The following is a 14,621-nucleotide window of genomic DNA, read 5'->3' on the forward strand; positions in this document are numbered from 1 at the left end:
TCCCTTTTAAAACTCTTGTTTCAGGACATACTGGGTATTCTCCCAGTGGGGAGCCCACTGACATCCAGCATCTCCTCTAGTATCACCTCCAGTCTGGCTGCAACGCCCCCAAGCCCTGCTGGCACCAGCAGCATACCAGGCATGAATGCCAATGCCCTTCCCTTCTACCCAACCAGTGACACCGTTGAGTCTGTCATAGGTAACTTTGCCTTTTTTTACTTACACTAGTAGGGCTTCCTCAGACATGGATCACCAGGTATGAGAGTTGCAGTAGCATGGGTGTTCCAGTGAGCTCCAGTTTTTTGTCTCTGTCAGTGCTGCCACATTTCCCAGGCTCTAAGCTTTTTCTGTGACTCTGACACATCTGATGTTTTCTGCAGGTTGTTATGGATGAAATTCACCCAAGGGACCAACAGAAGGCCTCTGAGCCACTTATTCAGAATGTCAGATGGTGTAAAGGGCCTTAGTTTTGGTTGTCAAAGTGACAAAGAGGTCTTTGAGTAGGCAGGAAATCACAGGGGCGTTTTCCACAGTTATGACCCCTTATGTTCTAAATGATGATTTTATAGCAAGGGCGACTAACAGGAAGATTATAAGGATTTGCCCTTCATTGAGTGTAGGACAGATGCTATAAGAAAAAGGAGAAGAGGATAGTCCAAAGAGCAGAATCATTCCTCTTAGGTACAGGGGTTTTTTTGTCACCTGTTTTTCTTTATTTTTTTCCCTCCTCCCCTCCCTTTTTTTAGTCTAACATTTCTGAGGTGATCTTACTAATTTGTTAAAAATAATAATAGAGGTGAGTGGGCATGTGTGGGATGGAATTCTATTGATCATGATTAGTGATGAGGCATATTCAAATAGATGTAACATTTGCAGGCATTCATAATCTTTCTTTATTTTACACTCTGTTTGAATCTCTGATGTTTTTCAAGTGTTCCTTCTACTGGAATTTCTTTTCTGACTGGCTCTTCAGCAAATTAGGGACAAAGCACAAGCCAGATCCAGACATGTCATAAGCTAGTGTTACTGCATATTATGGACACACTCAAAAGAGCAGTTTGGGGAATACTTATGGGAACTGCTGTTTTCCTATAACATTTGGGAATACTTTGAGATGAAAAGAACTGGATCAGACCAAAGAACCTAAACTCAAAAGCTGCCCATGACACTTTCTGCCAAGCCATTTAAGAATAGCATAGCACAGGGTGGAGAGTAGGGCCATGCAGACTGACAGATAGTGAGCAAAGGCTCCTCTGCATGTCGGCTCTTTGGGCCATCCTATCTCTTGAAGTTGTTGGTCCTTTATAACATAATTGGTACCTCTGTGTCTGGCAGAGTCTGCCTTGGATGACCTGGACCTGAATGAATTCGGAGTGGCTGCCCTGGAGAAGACATTTGACAGCAGCACAGTGCCCCACACGAGTGGCATCATGATAGGTACATGAAAGCAAAGGAGCTTTCTTTATCTTCTGCCAAGCAGTGTTGCCTAGTCACCTCAGTGGAGCCATCCAACAAAGCTCTAAAACCAGTCCCAAATTTGCATTGGTTAAAACAGCAATTATAACAAACCCTGGCAACCACTGAGAGTCTTTGAAGTGAAAGCTTGCCCTTATTGACTAGCAGAGCTGAGTTCTTGCCATTGGGCTCAGGCGTCTTGGGGATGTTTCTTGAAACTGAATGGGACTTGATATGGGTTTTTTGTTTTGTTTTTTTTTGTTTGTTTGTTTGTTTGTGGTTTTTTTTTTGTTTGGGTTTTTTTGGGGGGGGCGAGGGTTTAGTTTTTTGGTTTTGTTTTGTTTTTTTTGGAGCGTGTAAGTAGACTCTAGAAGGCATTTGATACCTTTAAAAACAGGCCAAGGTATAATGATTTGCATCTTAAGCAGAAAACTCTCCCTAGCAGTAACAAGAAACTCACTGACCTGGTAATGCTATCCATCTGTCACAGAGTGTCATCATGGTCTGCCGGCTTGATCCCTGTAATGTGTCTCATTTTAATATGTGGAGGTATTCTAAGGTTGCTTCTACCTGTCTAGTTTCTACTAGAAGGCTAGTAAGGCTAAGAGGTTTTTGAAGGGGAGCCACCTTTGGTTGCCTGAAGGTTTAGAAGGCAACTACACTCCTGGACCTGTACTGAAGTAGGAAGGGACTTATGGAAGGAACCCTGAAGAATATCGCTTCTGCTTTCCTGCCAAAGATAAGAGCGTGGTTGGAGAGTTTACTGTACATGTCTTCTGCTGCTACCCATCTGCAGTGGTTTAGAGATGCTCCACACTGCTTTTCCCTCTGTTTATGTCAGGTCTGGGTGTTACCTGGTGAATGTCTAAGGGAGATGAGGAGAGAGTGGGGAGCAGGGCTGAGATCTCCCTCAAGCTGTCTGTGGCAGGCAGAATGACCTCTTGGTAAGGGAAGTGTGATGTCTTTGGAGGTTGGGCTTTTGTTTATTTGAGGCTGATGGATCCAGGCACTCAAGTATGTCTAAAATGACTGAAGCTTCTCACTGATTTTTAGTGGTTAAGATCATGACTGACCAAGCATGACAGTTGTCTTACTACAGGTTGTTTGGAAGTATTAAAGGCAGAGGAATATGTTTTCGCACTGAATTTTTCATTGCAAAGTATTTCACCAGATGAAAAATTTACCTTCTCTAGACTGATAGGGACTGAACTCTGCTCAGAATATCTTTTGTTGCTTTGGCTGATGAAAGAGTAGTCCATTGAACTCTGGAGGGTTTCAATCTATGTAGTTCACAGGGCAGTAGCCTTCTCTTAAAGGCAGAGAGAGGAATGGAATGTGATGAGAAGCAGAGGGAATTCTGAGGGGCTTAGGGAGGAGAAAGGGAACCCAGTGCCTTCTGCTCTGAACTCCTGCGCTGTGCCCATACTTCATATTCATACATAGCCATCCTCTCTGTGTGTTCTTTGTCCAGGTGGGAGTTTGCTGCAAAGTTCTGCTCCTGTAAATATCCCCGGGTCACTTGGAAGCTCTGCCTCCTTCCACTCTGCCTCTCCTTCTCCACCGGTCAGCCTCTCATCGCATTTCCTTCACCAGCCCCAGGGACACTTAAGCCAATCAGAAAGCACGTTCCTGGGGACATCAGCTTCTCATGGATCATTAGGTAAATGCACAGTGTGTGTGTTCCCCATGTACATGCCTGTCTGTGCCATGTAAGTATTTTCTTTTAAGTTAGCTTTAATTTTAATGTACTATTTCACTGCTGCCATTTGTCTCTCTTCTCATGAGAACAGCAACAGTACTAGAAGCTGCTTTACAAAAAATCAGCTAATGCCTTGTGAACAAGGGAGCAATTCCCTCTACTTCCTATGTTTCAAGGCTGAGAAGAAGGGGCAGATAGGTTAAGTGACTTACTGTGATGATGATGATGAAGGAAAAGAGCTCTGCCTTTTCCTGCCAACAATGCTTTGCTGAATCTTTGCTTCACATAAAACTCAGAGTTGGGTCCTCAGCTTTGCTTAGTTAAGGTAGTAATTACAGTTTGTCCTTAGGACTGCTTGTGGGTCCAATTGACTTCTAGGAGCTCTAGAGCAGATGTGGGTGATTTTTTTTTATTGTGTGCCCCCCCCCCCTTGGCTCTCTATATGCGGCTTTGCAAAAAGTTAGTGCTCCAGCTTCAGCTTTGTCCCCTTTGAGGATATGTTTTGTGAAGGGATGAGAAACTGCTTTGAAGCTTCACAGCTGTATGAAGCACAACTGGGAAGTGAGGAGCCAAATCTGTTTTATTATCAAGACACAGTCTTACCTTGAGAAATAAAACTGGGCTCAAGGCTGCAGTGACACTGGCTCTGCTCATTTCTGTTAGTAAATATTAGTTCTCTCTCTTGACACTAGATGTAAATGTTTCTTCAAATTTGAGATACACTAATCTTTATATTCAGCTTAACCTCATAAAGTGATTACATGCTTTTGTAATCTGTTTCTGCATACACTTGTCTGTGTAACTGCATTCCTTGTTTGCATAGGCCAGAACCTGCCATGCCTTGGGATAGCTATTTGCTTGGCTTTAACAGCTTTTAAACTTACTGTAATAAGAAAAGAGACATCAGAGGGCATCTCTGCTAGCAATTAGTGTTGAGGCTGTAAGAAAACGAAAATTTGCTGCTTTTAATTTCAGAAGAAACAAGCAGTTATATTTGTCTTGACCATGTATTTATACTAACAAAAACCCAAAAAAGAAATGCAGAATATTCACACATGTATTTAAATTTATTTTTAAGAAAAAAGATATTTTCTTGTAATACAACAAAAGCATTTTGCCAAGGCTTTGGTAAGATATTTAAATAGTAACCTAGCAGTTGGGAATCTGGAGTCTCTCTATTCCATGTGACTTGCTGAGTGCACAGAGATTAGTGTGTAGTGTGTGTAGTTATTACTTATTTGTATTGCAGCTGAGTTAAAAATACGTAGTCCTGGGCTAGTTCCCACTGTGTTAGATGCAAAATGTGCAGAGAAGGCGTTCCTGACCAATGTTAGTGTAAAATAAGAACAGCAGGTTGAAAGAGGGAGTACAAAGGAATGACAAGATAAGCTTGGTCAGCATTATGGCAGAATTTGTGGTTTGCCAGCATCCTGCTTAGTGCTAGGTTCCCATTTGAGAAAACTGGATTATTTTAAAGCAAAATGAGTTGGGATTCCATTAAGACTTCTTGCTTTCGACTGAGCACACTTCAGAGCAGCTGAAATGGATCTGTGGTAAGTGGCTTGAGCCTGGTGGATGACTTGTGAAGGCATCTAGGTCCTTAGTGAAGACAAGTTACTATTTTTCAGCTGTGTTTTTCTGTAACCGCGTCTTGGGTGGTACTAAAAGGGAAGCAAGTTGTGTGGGTTAGCCCTCAGCAAGAGGCCATAGGCACCAGGGCTTGTCAGAAACTGTCAGTTCAGCTGCTGTTAAGATCAGAATTAACAAATACAACTAGATCTAGGAATGTCTGCAGCCAGTGGTAAGCACCACTGAATGAAAATGACTTCTCCATCAGACTGGCACATGTCTCTGCGTAAGAGTCCATATCACTCAGCAGCTCAGTCTTGATAGTAGCTTTTCCTACTAGTTTTCCCCTTAGTACAAAGTGTAGATGCTTTTTTAAGTAGATTCTTTTTTTTTTTTTTTTTTTTTTTGCTGTTATTGTTATTACGAGTCTGTGAAAAATAGTGTTTTGCTTAAAACTGTTTTTCTACTGCTTTGTCTCCTAAGCCTTGAATTTCTTTCTGAAAAGAGAAATTACTTGAACAAGCTAAAACAGGGAAGTGGTTAGTCAGTCTTCTCCAGTGCCAATCACTAGATTTATGCTAGAGCTCTGCTGGGGATGAAGCTGATGCAGATGCAGTCACCTCCACTTGTTTATAAACAGGGTTTTCCAGTTCTGTTTCTTGCATATGCATACGGTGATGACATTGGTGCATGTTAGTCTTGCTGTTTGGGAAGCGAGACTCCTTTCCTAAGTACCAAGCTGAGGAGACAAAAGCAGAAGTTTTCTTAGAGCATATATGAGAAGCAGCATCACCTGGACCAGTTGCATGAAGCAGCCTGTTCACCAGTGCTGATGGCTGTGCTGCATACAAGTGGGAAGGCAGTAAGCAGTTCAGAGGTTCTCGTATGAGATGGGGAATTCAAGCTGGTAGTCAGCTCTGCTGTAAAACTGCCGTTTTTAAAACCAGCCTGGTTCAAAAGTTGCCTCCACTCAGTTTCTTGGATGCTACCTTCATCATTAAAGATGAGGCCTAATGGTGTGAAACTTCCCCTATTAAGTCCCTCTATTACAGACTCCTGAGTACTGGGGATGAAAGTAATTCTTAAGATGATCTTATCTTTCCTGTGTACGCATTTTTGAATCCTGGATTTCACAGGGGTAGGGAGGAAATGGGGAAATTGCCAGTGATATAACCCTCTCTATTTCCCTGTGAAACAGGTTTAAATGGGATGAACAGCAGCATATGGGAACACTTTGCTTCAGGGAGTTTTTCGCCCAGTACCTCACCTGCATTTCTGTCAGGTCCAGGTGCTGCTGAGCTGGCACGGCTACGACAAGAACTGGATGAAGCCAATGGCACAATAAAGCAGTGGGAAGAATCTTGGAAACAAGCCAAACAGGTACTTAAGCAACTCCTGGAAAGAGGAATTAGGGAGTGTAAAGGAGTAGGAGGGTGTCAGCATTTCACCAGGAGCTTTCCAGATAGTGACATAGTGGGAAGGGCTGTAGGTTCATAAGCAGATTCTCTTAAGCATTCTTATTCTTCCCTCTCCCTTGGCAAGAGGGACTGAATCACTGTGCCTGATGTGTTCAGATGCTGCAAGTGCAAAGCCAGGTATCATACAGATGCACTGGAGTGCTTGACAGTCTCTTAGACCTTCCAGTTGACTTAGCCCCATGACAATTTACCAATATACAGAGTTCATCCCCTTCATGGTGTGAGCCAGATATATAGAACCACAGCCCAACCAGATGGGGTGTTTGGGATGAGCAGCACTTTGAAGCAAAGTTCCAAGGATGTTTCCAAATCTGGGAACAGGGCAGGCTGGACAGAATGCACTCCAGGTGATGAGTGTATGGAAATGGATAATTTTGCCTGGGATAGTCTTTCGGAGGCTGACAGAGTTTTCAGACTGCTTCTTTTACCCTCTTTGTTGGAACTTGTAGGCTTGTGATGCTTGGAAAAAGGAGGCAGAGGAAGCAAATGATCGCGCCAACACAGCTAACATGGAATGTGAACTGGCCCGGGAGGAGAGGGAAGCCTTGGAACTTCAAGTGAAGAAACTGCAGGAGGAGCTGGAGAGGATCCATACAGGCCAGGACCCACAGTTTCTGTGCTCCTTTGCTGACCTGGAAACGCTCTCACTGTCTTCACTGTACACCCTTCAGAAGCAGCTGCGGGCAAACCTGGAGAAAGTTGATAAGGTGAGTGCCAGGCTTTGCTGGGCAGGGATTTTGCTCTCTCTGCTCCTACAGATCGTGGTGCTTTTCCCTTTTCTCAGGGAAGTCTGTCAAAGCAATTCCATGTGGACATAGCCAAAGTGAGTTTTAGCCAGCTTACAGGAAAATACCTACATCATCTTTGTGCCTAAAGCACAAGAGTTTGTCAGTCAAAGCTGTTCTGTTGATCCTAAAGGTCCTAAAAGTCATTGTGCTGTGCTGCTTTACTTTTGCTTCAGGTTAATGGGTGGACACATGCAGGTCCCTCCCCTGCTGCCTCCTTGCTGTTCCCCAAGTGCATAGTGAAGGACAGCAGCCCCTCTGTTTTGACTTTGATGCTTGTGTTTTGTCCTGTCCCCCTCTCTTGCAGGCGGTATTTCAGATGCAGTCAGTGAAATGCCTTAAGTGTCAGGAGGAGAACCGGGTGGTGTTACCGTGCCAACATGCAGTGCTGTGTGAAACCTGCGCCGAGGAGGGCGAGTGCCCCATCTGCCATCCCAACAGGCCCCACCCTCTCCAGTCGTGACCTTCCAAGGACACTTGTTCTAATCATATCGTATAGAACTTTTTAACTTTATACATACGTACATATATATGTATGTGTATATATATATGTATATATGTGTGTGTAAGTGCGTGTTTGTGGATGTGTATGTATATGCACGTACACGCACATACACACACAAAACAAAAATTAGTTGCAGAGCACTTTTTAATATTTTACATCCTGTATCTAAACTGCCCCTCACCTGTGCCCCATTAATTCTAACTCTTGAGGAACTTTGAGAGCTGTTTTTAATACAGATCAAAGGGCCATTTGCAAAGAGTCTGTGTTTCTCCTCTTTTCTATTTAGATAATAACAAATTTTTGACTATTCCCAGAAGGATTTAGAGTGGGCAAGACGGGCTTCCATGTGCTTTCCAGAGGAAGAGTTACAATCACAGGGAGGATCAAGGTGGATTGAAGTTACTAGTTCATGTCCTTGGTCTCCCTGCTTTTTCACTGACCCAGCTTGGTGAAAGCTGTCCTCCCTGATGGAAGCTCCGCTGGGTGCCTGCCTGGTGGGCCTTGCAGTGCTGAGCTCTGAACGTGCAGGAACTTTGTCATTTAATCAGCAAAGTTCGCTTTTTAAATTTTTTTACACTCTTTGTATATTTGTATGAAAAGAAGAAAAGAGGGGAAAAAATGTTTTGGACCTAGCACAAGCCAAGCCCCTAGATTCAGTGGCTAGTGTTCATTGCTAATGCAGCTGACATGTTTCAAGTCTGAGCATCCTTAGAAGTATTGCCCTTGTGTCAGCTAAAGGCCTTTATGAAAGAAATACAGATGCAGAGGCTGGTTCTCTCCAGGCACCCCTTTGTCTGGTGGTTCTTTGGAGACTTTTTACTGTTTCAGACCAGATTAATTTTGTTTTAGCCACAGGGACCTGATTCATAGCCACTGCTGAAATGCATGAAAACAATTCCAGGCAGACTGAGGACAGATTTTTGGTTTGGTTTTTTTTGGGGGGGGGCTGGGGGTGTTTTTGGTTTTGTTTTTTTTTTTTTTTTGTTGGTTTGTTGTTTTTTTGTTTTTTGGTGGGTTTTTTTTGGTTTTTTTTTTTAAGAGTCGATGTTTCCTCTGTCAGCACCTCCAGGATGGTTTGTTGGACCACTGGGTCCAGAAGCCCTCATGCTAGAGATCATGTGTACCTGTGGTGACAGAGAAAGTCCAGCATGACAAAGAAATGCCATCAGCTTAGACCTGTCCAGTAGCTGAGCTGTGACTTTCTTCAACCATGTGTCCATTGGGTTTTTACATGAGGTGGATTGCAGTAACCTGCTGGGATCTCAACCGAAAGGCCACGCAGTTGATGAAACATTTTTATTTTGCACAGGGATGCTGCCTGTGCTACCCCTCCCTGGCCTGGAAAAGCACTGGAACCTCCAGCAGCCCATTGTTGTAGGAAAACAGAATTTTTACTGGAGCCTCTCAGAAAACTTCATGTTTAATGCAAAGACATAATTAGGTTTGCTTCCATAATTCCACCGTTCCTTTACATGGAAGGGGTTCATATACATTCCCAGATGATCTCTAAGTGCAGCTCTGTGTAGTTCTTTGTATGTTTTTCCCATTAACTTGTTTCTGGGTTTTTTGGTAAAAATGCTTTTTTTTTTTTTTTTTTTTTTTTTTTTCCCCCCCATGTGTATTTTATTGTAACTAGCATCAGGTTTTTTTAATATTTTTTTTTTTATGGAGGGACACTGTTGAGTGACTATTGTGGCTATGTTGTTTGGTTATAGCCTTTGAATGTCTGTGCCATGGGGCAGTGCATCTGCCTTGGTCTGATCTTAAGGAGAGACCTTTAATGAAAATATGTGAGCATTTCTTAGCGAAAAAAAGGGGGGGGGGCCTGGAAAAAGTGGGGGGAGGAGGATAAAGCCCAATTAAGATAAAAATTTACTAAAATTTTTGTAACTAACTTAAATCATAGGAAAGAAAGTCTTGAATCGGGTCTTTAATATTTATAAGAACCAGAACAGCTCAGCCTCTTTCAGCTGTTGGTTTTCTAACACTTTCTATTAGTGTGGCGGGTTTTCTGCTCTCCTGCCTCCCTGTGGGACTCTTCAGGGTGATGCTGCCTTTGGCTACCCCTCTTCTGGCTTAAGACAACACTACCCTGGGTAAAACTGTCCAGCACCTACCTGCATGACTGCATCTGGCTCGCACTGGGCCTCTTCCCTTTGTCTCTTCTTTTCAGATAAAACTTTCAGATGTCTCAATGGGACTCCCAGTCCTGGTGTGATGCAGACTACTGGGTCTAGGGGGAAAAGAGGAATTTTCCCCCCATTTACCCAGGGTATATTGCTTAGGCAGGGGGGTACAAGATAAAATCCAGGCCAGAGAAATCCTGTTTTTCCCATTTGAGTAAAAGCATTTCTCTGGTTTAAAACTTACAGTGAAGGACCAAAGAATCCAAACCTGAACTTCCCATTGCCACACTGCGCTCATGGCTGAACAGCCTGAAGGAATTAGCACCAGCCTCTTCCTTTGCTCCCATCCAAGTGTATCTCAACACTCTTTTTGCACAAGCACATATGCTGTTTCTCACTTTCCTTTGGTTCTTCAAGAAACATGTCCTAAATTGAGGTTTCTATCAATTTCTCTGCTGCTTTAAAAAAATTTAAATCTGAAATGTGAATTATTTTCTTAAGCATCAGATGGAAAAGAGAACTTTCATCTTTGCATATTTTTGTGAATGTCTTAGGGGGCCATTTCCATGACAATTTTATAACCAAGGGAGAGGAGAGCAAGGGGCAGGGGCAGCATTCCTGGCCCGCACCAGCAGTGGTTCCTACCTGCCCTGGGCAGGAGTGATAAGCCAAAATCACAGCACTGCTTTTAAGTCTCTAAGCATCTCTATGGTCAGCTTCTCTGTGGTGATGTGCCCATGTAATGTTCTGTCAAGCTTCCTCCTGAAGCAGGAGCTCCCTTTTACAAGACATGTCAGAATTAAGCAAGCTTTTTTGGCCATGCTTAACAACAAAGTTTTGGTCCACAAAGCTTCTGCTGAGCTGCCCAGCTGGCTATTGGTGGCCAGCCATGACCACAACTGGGCCTTGCTTCTTCACACAGACTCCTTATGGATAATGGGATTTTCCTCCCCACATTTTTGGGAGCTTCAGAAGTGTTGACCTCAGTGACTAATTGTGCAGATCGGATGCACACGTAGTCTGAGTTAAGAGCTGGGGAAGAGATTCTTAATTCTGTTGTGAAACTACAGTAACTTAAAGGTCAAACTTGTACATTATTATGAAAAACAATATAGAAGCAGATGACTTAAGACAACACTACCCTGGGTAGATAGACATCAAAAAGCAAGGCGATAGCCAGGAACTGAGGAATTTTGGCAGTGCTTTGGACTAAAAGGAGCACTTCTAGGTCACCTCTGGCCTTAGATGCTATAGCCATCTACCAGCTGTGGCCAGGGCATGGTGGCACAGGAGGGACCAGGGGAAGGTCTTGGACCTGGAGCACATTTTTCTTAAGCAGATTTTCCCCCTGAAGGGGGTTGCTGTAGCCAGTCCTGTGCTGCAGGGTTTTACACTTTCTGTACATCTCTGAAGCTGAACTTAAGCCACCTGCAAGGCTTGGTGCAGCTGAGACAGTGAAGAGAAGCCTTTACCCTGTGAGGAGGCCTGTAATGCTGGACAGGCTCAGTAATACATTGCTGTTCCACCAGCCTCCCAACCTCCTCTCTTTTTCCTCATTTGAGAAGGAAGGATATTACTAGTGTTTTCCTCCAGAATTATAATAATCCTTGGAGTGATGGCCAACAGAATAGATGTTACTGATGTAAAACCTGGTATATTAAAGGTGAAGTATTCCTGCAAACTAGTGACTGCGTCGGAGATTTTTCTGGGGCTTCCCTGCTCCGTAGCTTCCAATGTTAAAAAAAATAAATACAGTATACGTTTAAAAATAATAATAATACACACTGCAGTATTTCTGGTGGCAATTCTTGACCAGGCTCATCCCCAGTTGGAAGGGCACTGGGCAGAAGCGCCCCTAGTCTGTGTAGAAGTTGGCAGAATGGTGATCGGTGCTGTGTAAAATGTGTTGTTGATTCCATGTATAGAACTGTGATTTCAGCTGTCGTTCTCTCGTACTCTGTAAATATGTGTTTTGGCTGTCGGAAACCCGGTTTAGACTCTTTTTCTTGGCAGAGTGAATTTGCATGTGGGGCTGGCAAGAACTCGATCTGTGTCACAGTTTCCAAGGGCAGAATGGATTTGGTTGTTTTTTGGTTTGGTTTGGGGTTTTTTTTTGTTTGGTTTTTTTTTTTGTTTTTTTTTTAGATGACAATAAATTTTTATTTTTTTGCTAAGAAAAAAGTTCACTGAAGCAGCATGTGTGCGTGTGTGCGCATGGAGCCTGGGGCAGATGTGCAGCCTCATGCCCTGCTGAGGGACTCAGGGAGGTGTGAACTCTGGGCAGTGGAATCCTCAAAACAGTCTAGAGCTAGATTTGCCTTCTCCCTTTCAGGTCACCAAGAGCAACTTCTTCCTGAGCTCCCTGCTGGATCAAGCCTCATTTGTTAGTGTGGGTGGGTGGGATTGCCTTTCACCTTTATGATCAAGGTGCAATGGAAGAGGGGGGATGGTGATGCAGTGCAGTTGGGTGGGGCAGAGAATCATAGAACCAGACTGGTTTAGGTTGGAAGGAACTTTAAAGATCATCTAGTTTCAACCCCCTTGCTATGGGCAAAGATCATTTAAATCACCCAATTTTTATTACAGATTATTACTAGTACAATAAATTCCAGAGGCTGCCTCCCCCCTTCCCGCTTACGTTGTAGCAGTCTGCCTGTGTTGGGGTTCTTCACCAGGATGATGATGACAATGATGGGGGTTTCTTCCTCCTCAATCTTACATATGCTAGGAGCTGGTTTTGTGTGCTTCAAGCCATACCTTTTTAATGCTTAGGCTATTCTTCTGGTCCATGGGGTTAGTTAAACAATCCAAGCGTAGTTTCTTTCTCTGTAAAGGGTATGATTTCTTTACGGGTGGGAGTCACACAACTGCCCGAAGCTGAGCAAAACATACAATACCTTGGATAATAAAGTACGAACAACCCCAAATCTGAGGTTTGCCTGTGTCACACTGGTTGCTGTGGTGAGGCCAGCCTGGATGATGGGCAGCCCAGGGAAAGTTAGAGCACAACCATTTTAAACTTAGAGCTAACCCCAAGGCTCAGCACTATGTAACAGCCTTGCAAAGGAGCATGAGGCCAGGTGCTGGTGGATGCCAACACCAAATGAGCTGCAGGGTGTAGGCATGGGGCTTCCCCTCACTGGGAGCAGCAGCAGCAACCTGGGATGGCATCTCCTCCTCTACAAGCAGGGACCCTTCTCCAAAACCTTATTTCTCTGCAGAGCTACAAGGGGGTGGGGAGAGGCTGAAACAAGTGACTTAAACCAGCAAATGATTTCTTGTGAGCCAGCAGCACCTTAATCCTCTTGCTTCAGGGTTGATTGAGCCTTGCCATGTCACACAACAGAAAAGGAGCTTGTTGGGGTTTTTTCCCACCCCTGCATTGAGAGCTTGTCTTGAACTGACCCTGCGGTTACTCTACCCAGTGGGTGCTCAGGCATCCAGGAGGGTGATGCTTCTAATTCCCCAGGACATGGCAGCTCCCAGGTACCCACTGCAGTTCAAGCACAGTACTCCCTTGCAGGGTGAGGGCAGAGGGACTTCCCCATTTATAATTAGTAATAACTAGTAATAAATGCAGGTAAGATGAAGCCCAAAAAGCACCAGCAAATGGAATCACAGAATTAGAATAATTTAGGTTGGAAAAGACCTTTACGATCATCAAGTCCAGCTGTTAACCCAGCACTGCCAAGTCCACCACTAAACCATAGTCCCTAAGCACCACATCTACACATCTGTTAAATACCTCCAGGGATGGTGGCTCAACACTTGGGCAGCCTGTTCCAGTGCTTGACAACCTTTTCGGTGACATTTTTCCTTATATCCAGTCTAAACCTCCTCTGGTGTAACATGAGGCTGTTTCCTCTCATCCTGTTGCTTGTTACTTGGAGAAGAGATCCACCCACACACACCTGGCTTCATCCTCCTTTCGGGTAGTTTTACAGAGCAGTAAGGTAGCCCCTGAGCCTCCTGTCCTCCAGGATGAACAACCTTGGTTCCCTCAGCCACTCCTCGTAAGACTGGTGCTCCAGAAGCTTCAGCAACCACCTAACCCACTGGGCATTTTTGCCCCTGTGTCACCCCACATGCACCCTGCAGCACTCCCACACCTGTCAGAGGGACCCAGGTCCCCAGCATAGACTGGGGGCAACACCGAGGACCTGCTGCTGTGCCTGGGTTCTGGGCAGCCTAAAGCACCGTGAGATTTGGCTGGTGGGGCTGCCCATGCTCCTTATTGCTGCAGACGACATCCTGAGGTCAGTACAGGTGGTGGTAAAATACAAAAACCCCAAGAGCTATGCGCATTTTTAAAAGAAAAACGAACACGGAACCAGAAATCCTGGCTGGCTGCAAGAGGAAGGTGCCAGGTCCAGTGCCAGGCTGGGCAGTAATGGCTCCTGCCCTCTCCCAGCACTCCGTAGCTGAGGACACACAGATCTGCATGGGGTCCTTCTTTCATCATCAGTTACCACCCACTGCCCGTCCTAAAAGCCTTTTAGCCAGACCTTGGCATTATGTGTGAGTCACAGATCAAAACCTAGCTCTGTCCTCAGCTGGACAGTGGCAGCTTTCCTGGCTGATTTATACCTTGGTATAGGTGGTATTTTGCAATGGTCCATAACTCAGAACAACACTACCTGAGTCCCTGCAGAAGAAAACAGCCCAGCCAATTCAGCATGGCCAAGCCCTTGCCCAAACTGATACTCTGAGGGCTAGAGCACCTCTGCTATGGAGGGATGCTGAGAGAGCTGGGCTTGTTCAATCTGGAGAAGAGAAGGCTCCAGAGAGACCTTACAGCAGCTCCAGTGCCTAAAGGGGCTACAAGAAACCTGGAGAGGGGCTTTGGACAAGGGCCTGGAGGGACAGGACAATGGGAATGGCTTTAACCTGCCAGAGGGGAAATTGAGATGAGCTCTGAGGCAGAAGCTCTTCCCTGTGAGGGTGCTGAGGCGCTGGCACAGGGTGCCCAGAGAAGCTGTGGCTGGCCCAACTCCCCGCAGGTGC

The 14,621-nt window shown here is 44.7% G+C and overlaps 1 protein-coding gene across 1 annotated transcript in view; it reads left to right on the forward strand.

Annotated features, from left to right (window-relative positions):
* Window positions 1-7,449, forward strand: part of UNK (unkempt family zinc finger) — a gene marked incomplete at its 5' end in the record, with an annotated part of 8,171 nt that extends 722 nt beyond the window's left edge. The window contains 6 exons of the mRNA XM_010023750.1: window positions 25-199; window positions 1,336-1,437; window positions 2,927-3,115; window positions 5,922-6,103; window positions 6,651-6,908; window positions 7,294-7,449. Of these exons, the coding sequence (XP_010022052.1) occupies window positions 25-199; window positions 1,336-1,437; window positions 2,927-3,115; window positions 5,922-6,103; window positions 6,651-6,908; window positions 7,294-7,449 (1,062 nt within the window). The remainder of the gene's footprint in view (window positions 1-24; window positions 200-1,335; window positions 1,438-2,926; window positions 3,116-5,921; window positions 6,104-6,650; window positions 6,909-7,293) is intronic.
* Window positions 7,450-14,621: the final 7,172 nt, after the last annotated feature.

This window comes from Nestor notabilis, unplaced genomic scaffold (assembly GCF_000696875.1).
Source record: "Nestor notabilis isolate BGI_N333 unplaced genomic scaffold, ASM69687v1 scaffold26471, whole genome shotgun sequence".
Lineage (NCBI taxonomy): Eukaryota > Metazoa > Chordata > Aves > Psittaciformes > Psittacidae > Nestor > Nestor notabilis.